At 41.9% G+C, this 21,446-nt stretch overlaps 2 protein-coding genes across 2 annotated transcripts; one reads left to right on the top strand and one right to left on the bottom strand.

Moving 5' to 3' along the window:
• Nucleotides 1–125: 125 nt before the first annotated feature.
• si:ch211-197l9.2 (uncharacterized) lies at nucleotides 126–11,101 on the bottom strand. Its single transcript, XM_058644207.1, has 9 exons — nucleotides 10,275–11,101; nucleotides 8,726–8,950; nucleotides 7,715–7,873; nucleotides 4,595–4,669; nucleotides 3,352–4,512; nucleotides 3,126–3,245; nucleotides 1,868–1,917; nucleotides 605–1,784; nucleotides 126–316 (listed from the first exon to the last, which is right to left on the bottom strand). The coding sequence occupies exons 1-9, from the start codon at nucleotides 10,884–10,886 to the stop codon at nucleotides 170–172; spliced, it is 3,729 nt and encodes a 1,242-aa protein (XP_058500190.1). The 5' UTR covers nucleotides 10,887–11,101; the 3' UTR covers nucleotides 126–169.
• Nucleotides 11,102–12,489: 1,388 nt separating this feature from the next.
• LOC131469073 (oxysterol-binding protein-related protein 2-like) lies at nucleotides 12,490–20,636 on the top strand. The gene is made up of 14 exons (XM_058643918.1): nucleotides 12,490–12,633; nucleotides 12,923–13,043; nucleotides 13,136–13,217; nucleotides 14,300–14,375; nucleotides 14,730–14,864; nucleotides 15,147–15,244; nucleotides 15,353–15,535; nucleotides 15,928–16,035; nucleotides 16,131–16,220; nucleotides 16,312–16,435; nucleotides 16,946–17,065; nucleotides 18,207–18,330; nucleotides 18,408–18,495; nucleotides 18,810–20,636. The coding sequence occupies exons 2-14, from the start codon at nucleotides 13,007–13,009 to the stop codon at nucleotides 18,910–18,912; spliced, it is 1,368 nt and encodes a 455-aa protein (XP_058499901.1). The 5' UTR covers nucleotides 12,490–12,633; nucleotides 12,923–13,006; the 3' UTR covers nucleotides 18,913–20,636.
• The last annotated feature ends 810 nt before the right edge of the window (nucleotides 20,637–21,446 follow it).

Below are 21,446 nucleotides of genomic sequence, written 5' to 3'. Positions count from 1 at the left end.
GTTCTCCCAGTGCAAACTGTGTCCCCCATCAAAATGTTACAAATATTAAATTCCAGCCTGACCACTCTCAGCTGTCCAGAAGTGTCAGTGGAGCTGCTGCTGCTGCTGCTGCTGCTGCTGCTGCTGCTGCTGCTGCTGCTGCTGCTGCTGCTGTTCTTCCACCACCCGCTCACTCACAGTTGGAGCCTGCAGCTGCGCTCACCGGAGGCGAGTATCTGTGTCGCTGGAGTTTGCTCTGGTTTGACTGGGCGGAGCGAGACGGACGGGCGAAGCAGAAGGTCAAGGTGCTGCTGGAGCTGCACTCGTAGTTTCCGTCCTGAGAGGACAAAGAGACAAAAACAGAGAGGAGGTCAATGAAAGGTCATCAGGTCTCTGTGTCTTCTGGAGAGTAGATACAAGTGTTTTAATGTAACCAAGTACAAATACTTTGTTAATGTACTATATACATATATATATATATATATATATATATATATACATATATAAATATATATATATACATACATAGACAGAGGATTGTGTTTACACTGCTCCCCTGATGACAAGTGTAAAAAGAAGGAGCAGCTGAGTCACTGATGTAGTGAAGCATGTTTGAATCTCTCACCTCTGCTGTGAGGCTCCCACTGTGTCTGATGCCGTGGTTCAGGCTGCTGCTGCTGCTGCTGCTGCTGCTGCTGCTGTTGCTGCTGCTGCTGCTGCTTTTCTCCTCTCTCTGGCCTTTGCCCACCTCCTCTCTCTGCTTCATGAACCTCTGGTTGACGATCCTGGTCACACTGTCTGTCCTGTGCAGCGAGGCAGCAGGGGTTCTTGTTGGAGCACGTTCCAGGTTCTTCAGGCCGTTCTTCGTCTTCTGTCCTGGCCCCGGTCCCGGCTTCTCAGCCCGGCCGCTCACTCTGCGCAGAAACTCTGTGACCAGACCGTAGCGGTTGGGGCCTGCAGGTTTGGTGGGAGGCTTGGAGCTGTTGTTCTGTCCTGCGGCTTGTCTGTGACTGGTTTGTCGGGTGAGTCTGGAGGGGCTTTGATGGTTCAGGTTCCACATTGCTCTGTCTCTAGTGGTGGATACAGAGGAGGAGGAGCTAAAACTGGGAGATGAGGAGAGAGAGGATGCACCCGAGTGTCTGCGGTAAAGTTTGGGTGAAGAGGTGGAGGTTCTGGACCTTTCAACACGACCTGTTACTCCCTCCAGGGAGGTGGAGATGTGGCTCGAGCGGGCAGTGACTAAGGAGGAGCTCAGGACTCGAGAGGGGCTGCTTCTCACAGCGACTGCCCCGTCTGTCTGCAGACCAACACTCACCATCTGTGGCTTCATGTAGGTCTGAGTGCCTGAGCAGACCACGTCCACCCACCGTCCCGCTAACCTCCAACTCTTCTCCTGTGAACTGCCATGAAGTGACTGCCTCCAGCTGGCTGTCATTTCCTTCACATCATCACTCATGTTCGCAGATGAGCCCAAACAGAGTTGAGAGAAGGAGGACAGCGGCGTGCACCAGGGAGAGGACGTGTTGACGGACTCTTTGTCTGCAACGGGGCTTTGCCACAGCTGAGCCAGCTGGACTCTGCGAGTGGATGGCGGGCTGTAGTAGATGCGAAAAGCTGACTTCTCCGGGGCAGTGTGGCTTCTCTCCATGGACATCTGCTCAAAATCAAGGTCAGGGAAGCTAAGCGGCATGATTGGATGGTCCCACGTCTTAACGAGGTCCTCTCTGTCCAGCTGGGCAGCCTCTTGGCTCAGATAGCACCAGTTCTTCCTCTTCGACTGTGGCCTCAGTCGTTTCCCCTTTGAGCTGCAAAAACAAGAGGAGACACATGAGATATGACTCCAGTGACCTCATGGACGTGTGATGGACCGGATAAAGGAAGGACTGACCTGTCAGCTTCACAGGGACCTTCATCATGGAAGATACCACTGGCTGCACACTGAGCACACAGAGGAAAATACACAATGAGCACACATTTACCTTAAAATCATGTTCATGACATTAGTCACATGCACAGATAATTAAACGCACAGTAATGTTGGGATTTCTCGTCTAAGTTGTATTTTAAAGGTCCAGTGTGTAGGGATTAGTGACATATAATGGGGAGACTGCAGAGTGCAACAAAAACAGAGGACTCTTCTGCTTCCCCCTCCCTAACCCACGTGCAGCAGGGACCGACAATGACAGAACAAAACAGATGTCAACCCTTGCTCACGACACTTCACTCCTTCACTATCCTCCTCATGTGGGAGGAGCCGTTCTTCTTCCTTTGCATCGTAAGCTTCCACTTAAAAACATGACACGCACACTCTGACTGCAAGGTCTATTGAACCTAGTGAGGGGTTTCCATCAAAGTCACTTCTACAAGGAGGACCCAGGCAATGGCCTTCATTTCCTAGCCTGTAGCAACATCCCTGATTAGACCTACATATGGTAACATTATTTTCAGATACTATACATATAGGACAAGGACCTTTCTGCATAGAGTGTGCATGTTCTCCCCATGTGTGCGTGGGTTTTCTCCGGGTTCTCAAATTTCCTCGCACAGTCCAAAAACATGGGATTAGGCAGATTGGACACTCTAAATAGACTGTAAGTGTAAGAGTGGATGTTGTTTGTCTGTGGCCCTGTGATGGACTGGCAACCCTCATGTGGAGGATGAAGCAATAGAAGATGGATGGATCTAATATCTTCCCTCCTACATAATGTGAATGCAGCATTACACACCATAAAGATTACACCGTGCATGGATGTGTGTTACTGCAGCCTCACATTCACTCCTAGTCTTGTTTAACAAAGACATAGTGGGATTACAGTCTAGTCCGTGGTGTAATAAGGAAAAACTTTAACATTAAATGCTGTATATTAATAGAGACTTTGTTTTTGCACTTGAGCAGTGTGTGTGGTGGACACAGTAACTTTGATTCCCTGCGTGTTTGAACACAGCAGAGAATCTACTGATTTTCATCCAGCAGATTTGAGCTTGCCTGTCCTGTTTGGCTGCTGCCCCTTCAGGAGATTAGCCTAAATATTCTGGCGCGAGTCTTTTCACGATGCTTGTTGCGAGGACAGGGAGACGGATCGCGAGCTTTGACTTCCTGCTGCAACACACGGCCTCAAACAACAACGGGTGAACGCCATCCGTACCTCAGCTGCCTTTTGCTGTGTGGTCTTGACTTTACTGTTCACATCAGTCTGTTCATCCTGAAGCTCTGCACTCAGGTCCTGCAACAACCCTCGCAGCACAGACATGGTCCTGTCTTTGCCCTGAGTAGAAAAAAGGATCTATCTTACATTATCTCTAAAAGACGATACACAACTATCAATGTGAAAGACACAATGAGATCCTTGAGAAAACTTTGATTGATTTTACCTCTTTTCCCTCCACATCGGGTCTTTTAACTCGACACCACTGGTGGAGGATCCACAGAATTTGCATGGAAAGTTGCATTTTTGGGTTCCTGTGAAGGAGGGACGGTGCATGTCTTGTTGCTCTCTCCTTCATCTCAGTGGTGCGGAGGTCCTCAGTATGTTCCTGCTCACTTGGTGACGCTCGTATATTGTTGCTGCCCACGTTCTGATCTGCTATGTTTTCAGACAGAGAGGACAGAGTGTAGGAATCCCACACATGTCTGTCCTTGTGAACAGAGTTTTTGTCTGAATCTTCTCCTGTTAGAAATGACTCCACCCTCACCGTGAAAGCCAACAGCATGTCCCACAGGAGCTCCAGGGCCTCATTGAAAGGTCCCGGCGGGAATATCTTCTTACCGTTGGAGTCCACGTCTGTTGGAGAGGTGAACACACACGAGAGAGACGAACCGTGTCCGTTTTTCGGCGGTGTCGCCAGGAGCTGTATGGCTGAGCTCAAAATGCAGGAATGATCTCTGAGAGCTTGAAGGGTTTCACAGTCTTTCACAGTCAGTCCTTTGAAAGCTCTGTCCAGTGTTTTGTTGTTGTCGCTCTCCTGACTGTCTGAAGGGTCCCACTCTCCACCTACAGGACCTTCTCGAGTGACATGACAGGCAGCAATCATCCCTTCACTTTGTGTCTGGTTGCAAATCGGAGGCGTCTCCAAATCACTTTGGCCCGTTTCCACTTCGAAACTTTGCTCCCCTCCCTCTTTGTCCTGCAACTGTGTCGAAGCCCCCGCATTTTCCTCCACAACATCCCGATTCTCCTCTTCCTCCTTTTCCCCTCCTCCTTCTCCTCCTCCACTTTTCTCTCTCAGGTCACTCATTTCCGCTCTCAGTCCACGATTCTCCACCTCCAGTTCCACGATGCGCCGGCTCAGGAGTGTGGCCTCCTCTTCCACTAGTTTCAAGTGAACTTTGACCTCTGCTTCCCTGGTGTGGGCGGAGTTGTGTTTGCCCTCAGGTAACTGGAGGGCGTCTATGTCTCCGTAGGCCGAGTGGTATTTGGCCAGCTCCTGGCGCATGCCCTCGCTCTCAGATACCAGTTTGGTGAGCTTCTTGCACATGAGAGCTAATTCCTCTTTGGCAAAGTGGAGCTGGCACTTGAGATCAGCTCTGTCGTCCTTTAGGAGACAAACAGTGGTGGTGAGAATCATACTCAAGACTACTGTGACATGCAAAACGAAAATGATCGCGGTGTCAAACCTCAGCCTGTTGGCAGAACCTCTTCTCGGCCTTGGTGGCTGTCGATCTGATGCCTCCTTTCTTCTTCAGAGTGTTCTGAGGAATAAAAATGTGATTTTATCAGAGGTGCAGTAAATATAAAACAATGTTAATCTGCGTCATTTTTTTACATTTGTGGAAACTGCATTACACAAAACATAACCACAGCTACTGTAGGTGCTGAAACTGTGATACAACCAGTGTTGTAATGTATCAAAGTACAAATACTTCACTACTGTACTTAAGTACAATATTGACATACCTGTACTTTACTTTATTATTTATATTTGTAGCAACTTTTACTTTTACTCCACTACATTTCCTCTAACTACCTTTGTTACTTGTTACTATTTTTTATTGTACTACGTGAAAACAGAAAGAACTTCAGAGATTTTGCTGACAACCTCCAAAAGCCTAGTTATATCTCATTTATATTTGTGCAGCGCCTACATGCAACCTTGTTCTTCACAAATGATTGCTAAAGGTTTGAAGCCATAAAGAGTATGTATGCATTGAGTAATGCATTATTCCTGAACCTACATCCAATTTTAATATTATTATTATTATTAATAATAATAATAATAATAATAATAATAATAATAATAATAAAACTATTAATAGATATTTGAAGAAAGAGTAATATTTTGTCTGGAAATAAGTACATTTTTCTTGTCTTAAATTTATACGAGTCTCTGCAAAAATTTCATTATGTCCTCATAATGACAATAAAAACTTCTTGAATCTTGAATCTTGTTTTGTTTTATAAATAAAATAAAAATGATGGGTAGACAAAATAAGCTTTAGCTTCAGTCTATACCTTTTCGGTCTATTTCTTTATGTGCAGAAAGTGTGGTTAATATGTTTCAAAACAAATGTATCTGCATTTATTTGTGAATACATGGGAGGAACAAGCACATTTCCCCTGATCTTCAGCTGTTCCATTAGATGCATATGGTTTAAAATGTTCTCCATGTCTCTATGTTACTTCCAGAGATGCCTTAATGCACCGAGTCAGTGTCCAGTCATTGTGTGTTTGGATGCAAACATTGTCTCGTGTCCGAGTTTCTCATTTCTCTACATAAGAGAGTTAGTTTGTCTGAGCATGAGAGGAATGTTAGCTTCTGTCTGGCGCCATTGTCTCCCCCTTAGACACTAGACAGGATGTCAGTGTGTTAATAATAGTCATTTTAGAGTCAAAATAGAAGTGGTAAACAGACGAGTTACAATCTTTTCAATTCAAGGTCAGCGGGCCTTGTCGGCTTTGGAGATGCACTGTGACCTGAAATGAGATATTACAAATGACAGTGAGTGACACAGAGCTTTTTTTTTAATCATTTTTTGTCTTTTTACAACAAGTCTTTTACTGATTTTTCTTTTACAGCCGAGTGCAGCTATGTTATAGTGTGACAGTGTTGTGTTACACTCAAGTCAAAGCACACAGGGTCACAGTCCAGCAGCAGTGGGAGTCTCTGAAATGTTCATCCTCCTTCAAATCTATCTAGACTGTGGTTTGTGCTCATAGATTAGGTGAACTAAGTGGATTTCCCTGCTGGAATGAAAGGCGCTAGCAGCTGCCTCAGATGAGTGGATCAGATTGAGCTCATGCCAAAGAACAGAATCCTGGATTAAACCGAATACATGGGACAGGGAACACAATCATTACCATGGCAGCCACTGAAGAAAGAGGCAGCTGCGAGAATGACATGTGAGAAACTTAACGTGCAGTCACTGTCACTGTGAGGTAGTTACACTTTGATGAAAGTAGGTCTAGTGTTGTCTTAGGGTCAGTATGGGTGCACCAACACGCGTCTTTATGAATGCCATAGTACACGCTGATCCAGATTTAGCTGAGCTTAATTTGACAAGAGAAAGGGAGGAGAGAGAGAGAGAGGGAGAGAGAGAGCGGGAGAGAGAGTTTATTTCTGTAATCTCTCACACCCTCTCTTGCTTTTTCTCTGTCCTCTCAGCTGAGAATATCAGCTGTGCTGGGAGTTCAGGCCTCAGCATACCAGGCTCCGTCTCCCCGCCTAGGCACGAGGCAGCTGCGGGCCAAACCCCTCCACTCATATCGTTGATCTGCACCGGGGTCATGTGTCACCTGACATCAGTGTGGACAACTGGCTGGGATGGGTGCAGCTGTGTGGGGAGGATTCCTGACTAGAGGGATGGAGGACTTGTGAAGGGTGTCAGTGGTGGAAGGTTAAGTTTTGACTGATTTAAAGTGCATGTGAAAGCAAATGATTCTCCTCTTCACACACTGTATATGTCAGAAAACCGTGGATGAGAGTAAAGAATTATAGAGAAAACTATTTCTCTCTTCTCGTCTTCAGTTCAGGTTTTTATAGACATGTCTACAAATAAGGTGTGATGACGCACCGGAGCTATACTTAGAAAAATTGCATTGCTGAGGCCGCCATCTTGCACTGACATCTTTACATCTTACACACTTTCAAGTGGACGTTTAACACCCAAACAGAAAACTCCTCCCATACATACCAAAGAAGAAGAAGGTAGAAATGGCAGAGAGAGTACAAGAGCGTTTACATCCTTTCTATTTGGCATTCTTTAAATGAGCAACTTACATTCCTAAGCACAAACAACTCAGTATAGACCAGCTGACCTCTGTGTAACCCTGGCACCCAGAATGACAGAGGATGCACAACTGTTAACATCTCATTGTTCATGCTTGGCATTGTCTCGACTCTCCTCGGATCGGCTTTGCAACTTAACCCATGACTGACTCCAGAAACTCCATCCTTAATCTTAGTCTCACCTGATAATCAAAATCTCTGCAACAAAGGCCACTGTAGTTGTGTGACACACTTGGGAAAGAGAGGAATCTGTAAATATATATCAACAGATGGCCCTGCTGCTACACTGAAAAGTCCAGTGTCAGTGTAGGTTTTTACACCACACTTGAATTATGTTGCACACCAGACCAGCGTTTGCCTTTAAACATGCTCTGCTCAGATTCACAGAGCACAGAGGAACTTTCCCTCTATGGCTGGTGAACATAAAAACTTACTCCTTAGACTCAAGACGTCATTTGTCTTTCTGCAAAGTGAAACTCAAACTCGTAAAAAGCTTGCTTTAGTATCATACCTCTCTGGTTTTCTCCGCCTCAGCCTGTAGGACTTGCTTGGCCACGTCCAGCTCTTGCATCTTCTCACGGAGCGCCTCGTTTTCCCACTCCAGCTGGGAGTTCTTATTCTGCACGGCCTCCAGCTCGTTGTACAACCGCAGGGACACACTTTTTGCAACCTGTAAGCACAGACAAAAACACGTAAAAGGACTCACACCACACCCACAGAGGAGAAAGACGCACAGACTTTGTGGGTCATTTTGTGCTTCTATGTAGATGTTTTGTGTCAGTTTGTCATTTCATTTTGCCTCTTTGTTTCATTTCAGACTGAAGTTCTCTTGGGCCTTAAGTCTTTTGTTGGTGCCTGGTTGCTTTCATGAGCAGTGTTGTGTGTCTGCAGTGTGTTCTCTGCAGCTGAAGCTGAGAAACTTTACAAGGAAATACTTGTGACAGGAGTTCACCACATGTGTGGATGACAGGGTTGAAGCTGAGGCTGTTGGGAATCCTTGGCCACCACATATTCAGTCGGTTCAGAGGGACAAGAGTCTGGTTGCCATGCACTGCTGAGTCTCATTTTAACTGTGGCGTGATTGAGCGCCACAATCACGATAAAGATCGCTGCGCTTTAATGATTCACAGAGAACAAGCCACCACATAATTACACCGTGGTATGTTAAAAATATCAACAGGATGCATGATGAAGACATTTCAACCTAATGATTTTTTTTGTGGCGTGAGTAAACAGCAGGGAGTACTTTACAGTCATGACTCAGGGTGCTGTCAATTGATTACAGTCCTTCTGTGTGTATGAAAAACTCCAATTACTCTTTACACTTGGATGAGAAAAAGGCTTTGTGGGACTAATGTTCAGTGGAAAGTTTTCACTTTCATGTCACGAACCAGAACGGTGGTGAATCAGGCCAAGGACAGTTTTTAGAGGAAAGGGAGTTTTTCTTGTTTGTTGGTGTTGAGTGAGTTTTTAACCGCATGGTCACACACAAAAGGCGTGGAAGAGTTTACAGACTCCTGACCTTGATGTCGTGCTCCAGGCTCCTGACCAGCTCCCCGTCCACCTGTCCGGTCTGGGCCACTCGGATGCTGCGGCGCTCGGCCTTGCGGAGGCGGTACTGCAGGATGCGACACGTCTTGTTGGCCTGCTCCAGCTGCAGCCGCAGCTCCTGCAGCTGATACACCTCCTCCTCCTGGAACATGTCGCGCATCTCCAGCATCTCACAGCGAAGCTCCTCCACCTCATCCTGGCACAGACGTCACAGAAACACAACTGTTTTAACCCAAATATCATATGTGTTCATATCAGGATTTACTCTAAATAATATGTGTTTACATAAAAACAAGATGTGATTAGGAGGGACTAAAGCTCTAACATATCTGTTTTCAGAGCTTATAACTATTATTACTTACTATTTACTTACTTATTACTATTATTATTCAGTGTAACTAAACCAGGATACAGTTAAATACGGTTTTAATTGTCAGTACAGTGTTTTAATCCTCACACAACCACCAGTTTTGATAAATGCTTACAGATGTAAACCTAGGAATCTTTCCCTCCATCCACTCTGCATGATGAAGGATGTTAGGAAAGGATATGTAGGCCATAATGGCTAACAAATGACGATACTCTTTTGTTTTGATTCCATTTCCTTTTACCACTTCCTCACTGAATGCTCCTTTAAAGAGATAGGTCAGGTTCTTTGAGTTACTGACTCATTATCATACATGGCTTGGCTTTGTCACGTGTGCTGCCATTTAGGTGAATCAGCCTGGGAAGTTTGTTTTTCCTTCCGTTTCTTGCTGCCAGCCAGTGAAAGTGGGAATAGAGGAGTCACTAGTTGTTTATGTGTGATTACCTCATATAACCCCAATTTATTTATAATTTGATACAAAAAACAGATCACCTTCCTAACTGCATAAAACAATAATATATTAAAAAGAAATAATAATAATAACAATAATAATAATAATAATAATAATAATAATAAATAGATAATATTGTTGTATATTGTTGAGAAATTAACTATCAGAAAATAATGGGTGAAATAAGTGTCACGTTTTTAGTAAGATACCAAACATTAGAAAACAATCATTAACTGCAGGTTTATGTGAACATTTTAAGAGAAATTCCCCATTCAAAGCAACAGTAAAATGCTGCCATGTCCTGTGTTATTACTGCTTTTGGCGTTCAACACAACTTAAAGGCTAAAAGCTTTGATATCTGAGCTTCTGCTGCAAAAAAATATCATTGGGAACTCCATTCCCTTGAGTTTTCTCTTATAATTTAGCAAGTTAACTCTTGAGCTTTGATTCTTACATGAGCTCGGGTTTGTCCTGCAGACACAGTTGATGATGAGAGTGACACGAGGAGCTTTTAGAGAAAATTGGATCATGTTTTTTTAGAGTCTGGCAGGGCCTTAGTGAGACTCACATGATCTCACATGGACCTCATAAAAAGGAAAATGCAACTCAGCGATATGTGGACATTTAGACACATGGATGCCATGCAAATAGAAACAACAATTGAACAAGAATTAATTAAATATATACATAAATGAAACTTACTTTCAGATACTCGTTCTCTGATCTTAAATCGTCCACCTCCCGGATCAGATCCTCGTGTGTCTCCCCCATCATGAGCTCCATGAATGTTCCTGACGCGTGAAACAAACCGAGGGCTCCTCCAGCAGCAGCAGCAGCAGCAGCATCGAGCTGCACAGCGCAGGAATCCTGGGCTGCGTTTGCGTTGTCCGGCTTCACGTAAGCTCTCCCGTCTATCCAGCTTAAATCGTTGTCTCTACTTGGAGAGTCGCGCTTGTTGCTCTCCGAAGTGCAGTCGGATATTTCCGAGCTGCTGTCGGAGGAGGAGAGTTTCCCAGAAAGGCAGCCGGAGTCTTTGCTCAGGTCTTCTGAAGCGTTGCTGGCATCAGAGAGTTTCCTGTGCGCAGCGGGACTCCTCTGGCACTCTGCGGTGCCACTGGAGGACACTTTCCCCGGACGCTTCCCATGCACTCCTGCTGTCCTCGCTTCATTCTCCGATTCACGGATACATGACTGGGTCTCCTTAATGGATGAGGCACCACTTTGAGCATCTTTCTTCTTCTTCTGAACAGAAACCTGTGTCTTGGACTGTTTCTGGCTCCGGAGCGCAGTTTTTACGCTCTTGTCTCTGTTCATCCCGACTTTCCACTGAGGCTCTCTTTCCCTCTCTTCTGTTTTCAGATGAAGAATTAAACACGCAGCTGTTTAATTCAAAATGATCATGATGTTTTCATTAGCAGGAAAAAGTCCTTTAGTGCGCAGCTTAGAGCTCAGTGGTTGGAGAGTTCTAACTGGCTGCTCCACATCCTGAAGACGGACACTTAGCCATTACGCACGCACAGCAATGGGGGCAGTAAATGGCTAACCACATTTCAGAACAATTTCCGGTCACCTTTTCCAAAATAAAAGCTGAGCGATGAAACATAATTTTATTTTTATTTCTTGGCCCGTAACGGGTTTTTAATCAGGTAAATACTGAAGGATCTGAAGGATGGTGGTTATATTGGCCCTTTACATGTTTTTTTAATATTGTAAAAATGACTGAGTGGACTATAACCTGTCAAGTGTATGGGTGCACCAACAGAAAATGTCCCTTTCCTTCACAAAATAAATCGAGTGATTTTGAGGAAGAATCAATCTTTTAGTCCTAGTGTTGGAGCTGCAAACACCTTTGGGCAAAATAAAAACTTTAAATCTGTACTAGTTATATTGGCTCTTTACATGTATTTTATCAGGCAAGACAATGGTTGGACTATGATCTGCTCAAAGAGGCAGAGGATGTTTATGTGATCACAGGTATTGTGCTGCCACCTAGTGGAAACAAAGACACCATGTGCCTCTGCTTCTTTTTCCTTTTTCCAAAACACCAACATATATGGAATGAATAGTAAGCCGAACACATAGATAATTTATTTCATTTGAAGAGCAAAATATAAATGTAATAATAAATATAAAGTAGAAAATGGCTGCCTATAATCTGGGTTCAGTCTGGTCAAGTATGAAAACTACAACAGGCCTCCAGAATTTAAAGAACAGCAGTCTGACTTGGCCAGTGCCTTTAAAACTAGACACTCACTCTGAGTGTCATATTCATCTCAAGATATATGAGCTACAGATGTGATTATGGCTTTTAGAAGACATGTCCATAACACATCAATGATTAAAGAGCATAGAGTGGAAGGTGTGTGACCTAAGAGGGAAACTTTCAAAGCTACTGTAAAAACTGTCATATTAAAGATTAAAAGTAGATGTGCCTGGTCTTCATTTATCTATTCAATACATCCTGGTGTTTAACATTTTCTCATATTATATATTTCAAAGAACAACAATATCTATATGGCGAGTTGGCTTACACTCAGTCAATTGTCAAGCAATTGAGTGAGTATACCCATGAAGTTTTTATATATTAGCTTCCTGTCACTTTAACATGTATGTATGTATGTATCCTTTGATATCTGTTCAAACAGCTGTGTATTGTCATTATTATTATTATTATTATTATTATTATGACATTTTAATTTTTTTAGGTCTTATTATAAAATGTAATTATTTGACACATACACCTCATTTCAACAATATTTACACGGTAGTCTGACTCTGATGATTAAAACTGAGTCACGTCCTCTGAGCTTTTATCAAAGTGACACGTAGCCCTTGTTTTTAATGTCACGTCATTTATTGTGGATTGTAAATAGCCGCTGGACTCTTTAACGTCTGTTCTTTACGCTCTATTTGTAGACTGCCTGTGGCTGATGCTGGCGGCATCCTGATTGGCTAAACGAAGCTGTCAATCACCGTGTCCTTCCCGCCCACTTCCGCCTGGATCCAGAGAGACTCTTCGATTGTTTATGTTGCTACCGCCTAATGTGACATTATTTCACAGGTACCTTTTAATTGAGAAATGTGTGAAATGTGATGTTTGATTTGTTTGCAGAGTATTTGCTGTTAATTCCGAACTTTACTCTTGAACTTGCTGCCAGTATTTCAGATTTTAGCTGACATTTTAAACTCAAAACAGCAGCGACGCTAACTGCTAGTTAGCTCGTCAGGTTGCTAACTACCTCAGAGCTCCAGGGTGCAGAGCTAATAACGAGCAGCTGTTCAGCGTAGTTTGTCTGTGACGAGCCTAACACTGCTGCCCTGCTCCTCGTAACGAGCTGTCCGTGTTGCAGGTGGTGTTTTTCGGACGTCTGTGATGCTTGGCCGATGTGGGAACATGTCCTCTGAGTAATGTTTAGTTACCTTCTCTGCTCAGTATGAACAGCGAGGAGGAGTTTTTCGACGCTGAGACGGGTGAGGAGGACAGTCAGTGGTGTCATTATTGCATAGTTTTTCTGTACTTTAATGAATTAACCTTTTATTTTTGTGTTCATCTTTTCCATCAGGGCTGGAGTCAGATGACTCCTGTGAGGTCAGTTTTCAAGATGCCCAGGTGACAGCACAGGAGAATGGGATGTGGGAACGCAGGTGAGGACAAGGCTGATCTCTTTATTTGACATTTATTCATCCATCCGCAAACAACCATCCTCTCTCACACTCACACCTATGGTAAAATTGACCTAATCCCCATATTGTATGTTTTTGGACTGTGGGAGGAAACGCGCACACACACTGGTAGTATTCGACATGTTTTTGAAGTATTAATGTTAATAATTAAAATACAAACATCAACATAACTAGAGAAAACCTCCACCAAGGCTGCTCAGTTCCCCACTGTGTCAATCTTGCACACAGTGGAAATACCGTGTCTATCTTGCAAGGTTAACATTTGCTGCAACTAACGATTGTTTTCTATAGAGTATTTGAAAAAAAACAAAAAAAAAAACACCTTTAAAACTGAATAACTAATTATCAAAATAGCTGACAATTAATTAATTCATATCTTGATTATCATCATAATCATTATCCTTGGACAATTTCATCCAAATCTGTCCTTCACTTGTAACTAATGTGTAACTTTTAAACATAAACAAATGTAATTTTTTACATCCAAACTATTACATGAGTTCACACAATGCTGAGGAAATCTGTCACTTAACTGTCTCTGTTTTTCTACATATGTGTTTAGATATTGTGTCATTCCTGCACACAGGAAGGCTGTTGAATTATGACTGAAAACACCAAGAAGCCCCCACTTTTAATCATTTAAATTTGGCAAGGTGGTTAATAAATCATTTTCCCGTGGGGTGACAAAGTCAGAAGTAATATTTTTATTGCCTTACATGCACTTTAAATGATTTTCCCTCCAGCGATGGTGTGTTCCGTTCCGTTGATTTGTTCCGTGGTTGCCAAACTCGTGCCTCCAACTGCATGTATATGTGCACACATGCACATATACATGCAGTTGGAGGCACATCACATCATACATGTGCTCACATGTGGAGGGCCAGTGCAACCACATTTTTTAGATGTCAGCCAATGAGCACCTCCTCTCTGCAGTCATCACTCTTACTGGCTTGGCATTTTCTCAGCGACTCAGAGAGCAGCAGTTCACAGATTCACTGTTAAACATTTTGTCTACTACACTTTTGTGTCCAAATGTGCTCCAGGAAAACCCTCCCGGCTGAAATGATCTCCAGAAACAACTTCAGTCTGTGGAGTATATTGAGGAAATGCATCGGCTTGGTAAGTACAAGAACAGAAAACTGTTAAGATGAGTTTAACCTGATTTTCTGACACCAGCTTTGTTACAGATAAGGTATAATCACATTGTGGGTGTTGTAAACATGCATTTTTTGAAAATAATTGAATTGTCAACATGTATCAGGTAAGTTAATTGCTATATTATCTGCTGAGTTACTTATAATTAGTTTGTTAAATGGATTATTTGAGGCTGTTCACAAAAAGCAGAGTTGAATTTATGTCAGAAAATAGCAAAATCACATGCCTGGACTATTTTGCACACGTTTCACCCTGTGAAAGTTAAATGTCCATCTCTGTTAATTATCTTTATCTTCATTGTTTTTGGGATGTTAACAGGAGCTGTCCAAAATAGCGATGCCAGTTGAATTTAATGAGCCGCTGAGTTTTCTCCAGAGACTCTCGGAATACATGGAGCACACTCATCTTATCCACGAAGCCTGCACTTTGTCTGACTCCATAGACCGCATGCAGGTAGACATATCAGATCACTACAATATGTATTTATTAAATATTACATTATGTTGATATAATATATTTTTATTTCTCTTGGAAATATATTTTTCGAACCACACCTGCACATATTTAAAGCAGCTACTTTTTCTCCTCATCAGTTTATGTAGTTATTTTGTTCGATATGTTAATAAATATTTGGTCCATAAAATGTCACAAAATGGTGAGAATAACATACTCAGTTGTTGCATAAAAACTTGGGTTTGTATGCAACATCTGATTTTCTTCATGTTTCTGTGACAGGTTGTTGCTGCGTTTGCAGTTTCAGCTGTAGCATCTCAATCAGACAGGACTGGAAAGCCTTTTAATCCTTTACTGGGGGAGACGTATGAACTCATAAGGTATTAGATACAAGATTGTGGAACTTAAAATTACACACTTAATGTGTACCTTGATAATTGAATATTTCCTAGCTTTCACTGATGAGAGATTTCAATTTTCCTCTACAGGGAGGATGAGGGATACAGATTGATTTCGGAGCAGGTGAGCCACCACCCTCCCATCAGTGCCTTCCATGCTCAGTCTCTGAAGCATGAGTTTGAGTTTCATGGCTCCATCTACCCAAAACTCAAGTTGTGGGGCAAAAGTGTGGAGGCTGAGCCCAAAGGCACCATGACACTGGAGTTGGTGAAGTGAGTCATTTGTGTCTTTTATATCTGTGTGGATTTCTGCAAGCTCACACTTATTGTGCTTGTTTTTTTTTGTGAGACTGTGAGTTTGAGACCTCTGCTTTAAAGGATTAGTTCCACATTTGATCAAATACACTTATTTTTCCCTTTTGCAAAAAGTTAAGTTAGAAGGTCTTGACCACTTTTTTCTCCGTTGAATACAAAGCTCCAGCTGATAGTTTCTACTTAACTAAAATACAGAAGAAGGCAGTAATGCAACAATATTGACGCCAACCACTGTGAAACACCAAAGAAGAAGAAGAAGAAGAATGGAAACCAGAGGAGTGGGGTTTTGCTGCACAAATAAAGGATATTATTAAAATCTTTAAAGAAGCTGTGATTTTTTTTTCCCACAGACATAAAGAAACATACACATGGATAAATCCAATGTGTTGTGTGCACAACATCATTTTGGGAAAACTCTGGATTGAGCAGTATGGAACTGTGGAGATCGTCAACCACAGGTACCATGACCGAAATGCTGTTAAAATACTTAAACTTTGTTTTTTAGACCAGTGCTTATTTATCGACATTTATGTTTTTCTTTTTGACTTCTCAGCACAGGAGAAACGTGCGTGCTACACTTTAAACCATGTGGGATGTTTGGGAAGGAGCTACATAAAGTAGAAGGTTATATTCAAGACAAAAAGTAAGGGCCTGACCACAACGACACTGTAAATAGACAGTGGATGTGATTATTCCCCTCTAAGCCAAGTTTTATGTCTCTGCCCTGGATCTAGTAAGAAGAAGCGGCGAGTGATCTATGGGAAGTGGACAGAGTGCATCTACAGCGTGGACCCCAAAGTCTATGACGCGCACAAGAAGGACAAGAAGACGGCAGCAGATCCTAAAAAGCAGAAACCGGTGAGCAGTGTTCAAATATGCCTGAAAACTGACAAAATTACCCACGTGTGACCTTTCACTGAGATGATATACTGCCGAGTGTCTCTCTTCTCAAGTTTCTTTGGCATCATTTATCTGTCTTACAGCCTGAAGTACTGTGTGAATTCTGCTCATCACTCTGAAATGTGTTTTTCTCAAATGGTTTCTTTTCCTTTCACGATAACATGCAGTGGCTTTAGTCGAAGGTAAGGTATAAAAAAAGTGTATTTGATCTGTGTAGTGTGCTACTGCTGTTGTCTAGTTTGATTTATGTTCAGAGTGCCGTGTATGACGAGATCATTGCCAGCACTGATCCATGATGTCTTGCAGTTACATGCATTGTTGCCTGAGAGACATGTTGAATTTGTGGCAAATGTAGGTCTGCGATATCACCCATTTGCACATGTAGTCTGTGTACTGTGAGTTTAAGCTCGTCTGTTTGATAAAGTTACTAATCTGTGTGTGCGTGTGTGTGTGTGTGTGTGTGTGTAGGGTAATTATTGTGAAGCCGAGGAGGCAGATGAGATGCCAGAAGTTCTTGAAACGGTGACTGTGATACCAGGAAGTGCCTTACTGTGGAGGATAACACCGCGACCTGCTCACTCAGCACAAGTCAGTGCGCACACACACACACACACACACACACACACACGCCTTGTTTCCACCAAACAGTTCTGACTTGTTACACACAACAACATCCAGTATGTAACTTGTTTGAGGGTTCCCTGGTAGAACTGGATATGACCAAAAACTATAATCACTTTAACCTTTTAATACCAAGCGTACTGCAGACGGCACTTTGCATTGCCGTAATTACGCAACGGGTTGTGCCATCGGAAAAATTCTAACGGTTTCTGAAAGTGAGAAGTTACAAGTCAAAATGTGCTTATTATGGTTTCACTCGCGCTGTTGCAGGAAGCTGGCGAATCAGCGTCTTTGTCACCAGAGAAGAGAGAGATGGAAAAACGCCTGTGCAGAGTTGTGCACAGTTTTTGGACATTTTAAATTGTTAATACAATATTTTCACATGCAGTTCGTTTGTAAATAACTGCCATATATTGAAAGCAAAAGCACAGAACAGGAACAGGACATTTGCTGGCCCTTTTATGGTTAAAATAAGCAAAAAAGTCCAGTGAGGCTTAGGTGTTTGAGGGTTGAAATAAAGTCACTCCATGCCATAATGTACTTTAGGCAAGGGGCTTGCTTTACGGAGGCTGCCACAATCCTACATCAGCATGAATGGACAAACCAGCCAGTCTTCCTAAATGCTGCACACTGCATTTTTTGAAAGGGCTTGTTGAATAGCTCTACACTCCCACAGATATCACTGATGTGGAGTGTTTGCTCAGTGACGTGGTTCCTCCCAGTCTCAGCAATCTGACAGTAAATATTGGAGAAACTGTATCAAATCAGGGGCCAGAACTCTACAAAGACACAAGTCTTTCAGGCTGTTCACCTCTGAATAAATGCAACGCCTCATGTTATTGTGGTGACAGGGAAGAGGGAGGGGGATTACAAACAGGAAGTTAACAAAAGGAAACAGCACTGGCATCAGCTGATTATATAATCAAAGATAATTAAGAATTAGCATAACAAACTAATACTCATTTCCAGCACTTCTCTGACATGAACGACACTGATTAGAACTGTATACATTTCTGTATTTCATTAATTGTCCATGATAATTAGATTTTAAAACCATATTTTGTCACACAGCTTGTTTACATTATTTATTTATTTTTATCCGTTATAGATGTATAATTTCACCAGCTTTGCCATGACACTAAACGAGCTGGAGCCCAGCACGGAGAGGGCGATTGCACCAACAGATAGCCGAATGAGACCCGACATCCGAGCCATGGAAAATGGAGACACGGGTAACGTCAACATCAAGTGAAGAAGACGGAGATTCCGTGATGGCTCTTTCAATTATATATTTTTTTGTGTTTCATAGACACAGCGAGTACAGAGAAGGAGCGGTTAGAAGAGAAACAAAGGGCAGCGCGCAGGGAACGCTCCAAGGACGAGACGTGGCCAACCAGGTGTGTGTCACTGATATGTGTGTTACCCATGAATGCAATGTATTTTAAAGATATAACATAACATATATAACATTTATGCATTAAAGTGTCTAAAAATGACAAAGCACAGATGTTACTGATTACATTAACAGAGGCTCTGATTGGTTAATGTAAGTCAGGACAGTGTGACAGTGAAAACGGAGGAAGCTAAATGGAACTCGGCCAACATTACTTTGATTTACTGCGATTTCCCCACTGTAACATTTGTGCATTTGTGCATGTTATGTAATGTCTCCCAATACCCTGTCATTAAAAACAAGTCTTGGTCCCTACAGGTGGTTCCAGCTGGGAACACACCCTTTCACAGGAGCCGAGGAATGGCTGTACACGGGTGGATACTTTGACAGGAATTACACCGACTGTCCCAACATTTATTGACGCAGGCGGTGAAGAACGTCTCCGTGATAGGATTTACTTTTAGGTTGTTTTTTTCTAAACGTCTGAGATTCATATCTGTGGCCTCTAGACGCTCACTGGTACTGTGTCTCTCTTTGAAAATGTGATTTAGATATTTTATCAGATTATCTGCAATTGACGGCCACAGGAACAATGTGATAATATTAAGGAGAATCGTAGTTTACTTAAATTTACTTAGAGTAACATGAAACGTATTCATCTTTATGTTCCCTAACAATAACAGCCAACGTGTATGTTAATCACCCGTAGAGTCACCTGTGCCACGATGCTGCAGGACACCAAGCTGACTGTAAAACTGCATATTTTCAGGTTTAGTTCAGGTACTCTACTATTTAACCTGTAGACTTCCCACGCAAACTTTCTGTCGAGTTTCATTCAGACATCAGGGGTTATCTTAACACATCAGCTACTTTTTTTATATATATATATATAGCCTATTTAAATATTAGAAGTCTATTTTAGTTAGCACTAAACATCAAATGTGACGAGTCTGTGACTAGTAATGAACAAAACATTTGGAAGCTGCTTTTAACCAACGTTTACTGCCACAGTAAACAGATATTACATTATAATGTTCGCGGTCACATAGTTCATGTGTCTACTAATATGTGACGCATGCATGGTCACCAAGATGCGAATACACACACACACACGTCACACGTCAAAGCCATAAAAAATGTCCTCTGCACTGAATATAATACTGTAAACGCATTAACGTAAAACTTAAAAGCGAAGGAATACAGAGCGACTTTGTAACTCTGTTGCTGTCTATTGTCTGTAACTGAAATCTTGAGGCATATTCACACTCCACATCCTGGTCGTTGCTGCTCCAGTCACATGGGAGCTGTAAACACAATGTAGAATGTTGCTAAGGATACAGTTAGTTACATGAGGGCTACCTCTTCAGCACTTTTACTTTTAGCCTGCCTGTATTTGTTTACTTTAACAAACTGACACCATTAAATTCATAATGCTGTAAAAAAAACTACAAAAAAAACTTGTCATTTTCAAGCAGATTATTTATTCACAGTGGAATAATCTGAGTAAGATATCACAAGAAAGTTAAAACCACAGTGCAAAAATGTCTCCTCATGTCAGACACACTTGGAAGAGAAGCTGTGTCATAACACTCCATGGATACAAAGGCTCTATTTTGAGTTCTTCAAGTCATTTCACAGTAGATCTGTTTTTGGACACGGCGAGAATGAATGAGACCGGACACTGTTGGCACTGCGATCCTATGCAAACCGATCCATCTATTCTGCCCTCCTGAAATGTGAAAAACCTCTTTAGCTCGTAGCCAGTGTGTGTGTGAGTGAGGCACTACAGAGGCAGCAGTTAATGAATGTTGTGTGCTGGTACTGTGATGCTTACGTTACATTTGACCGCTCACAGTCCTACTTACATGATGTGTAGTGAATTATGTCTGACATCATGTTCTTCCCCCCCTGGCTGCTGTCATTTTTTTTCCTGAATTCAAAGCACCTTTTAATGATCCCTGCACACGTACAAGAGGTGCTTTTGATCTTGTGCTCTTTGTTTCATAATCTTTTTTTTGTCCAGCATAATTTGATAATGTTTACATTGTATGTTCATTGGTCTGTTTTCTCCTCCAAATAGTTATACACATAGCCATATGCATACAATTCATAATTAAAGAAATAAATTATAGATTATTGAAATAATGAACTGTGTCATTGTTATTTGCTTAAAGGGTATTTGGTTGTGCATGGGTTTTTTTTGCCAGTGCTTCTCAACTAAATCTTTACAGGATGACGTAAAGGATGCATAGGATTGAAAAGAAACAAATAACATTACTTAAAATACTTTTTATGTGACACAAATACACAAGCTGAAATTGAAAAAAAAGAAATCAAAACACTCAAAGATACCAACTAGATGCAGACCAGACTCATTATTACTGTTTTGAAGAGACACTCATACAGTATATCTACAGGGGAAAAGAACAGATAGCGGTTCAATTAGGGAAATAGCTTTTGGACAAACCTGCTGATTTTTGTGTCAGTTTAGTGTCTTGCTAGAGTGTTTTTACATGAAGTGTTCTCAGTTTCCTATGATCTAAAGCAGGGGTCTAAAGTAAAGTCCAACTTTTTTGAGCGACTGTGGTCGATATAAGAACTTACAACATCACAATGACAATATTGGTGATATTTCACAGAATTTCAAAATAAAAGTGTTTGTTTTGCTATGGAACAACATATATATAGGTCATCATGAAAACGTATTTATGATGCAAAACTTATCTATTCATTAAAAAAAAATAAAAAATAACACAAATTGGTATTATGTGGCTAGCCAAGTGAAATCCATTGGAGGGCCATACATTTGAGATTTAATCTAACATTATAAAATATAGCAGTTAAATAATATCAGGTTATATAATCATATTGGTATCAGGAATATGGGTCGATAATAATAAATCCAAAGTTATTTAATGACAGAGCTATATGAACTAAAAACAACCACAACATTCT

Source organism: Solea solea, chromosome 11, assembly GCF_958295425.1.
Source record: "Solea solea chromosome 11, fSolSol10.1, whole genome shotgun sequence".
In the NCBI taxonomy this organism is placed as follows: Eukaryota; Metazoa; Chordata; class Actinopteri; order Pleuronectiformes; family Soleidae; genus Solea; species Solea solea.
Note: the sequence above shows the minus strand (reverse complement) of the source record. Positions and strands in the feature narration are given on the sequence as shown.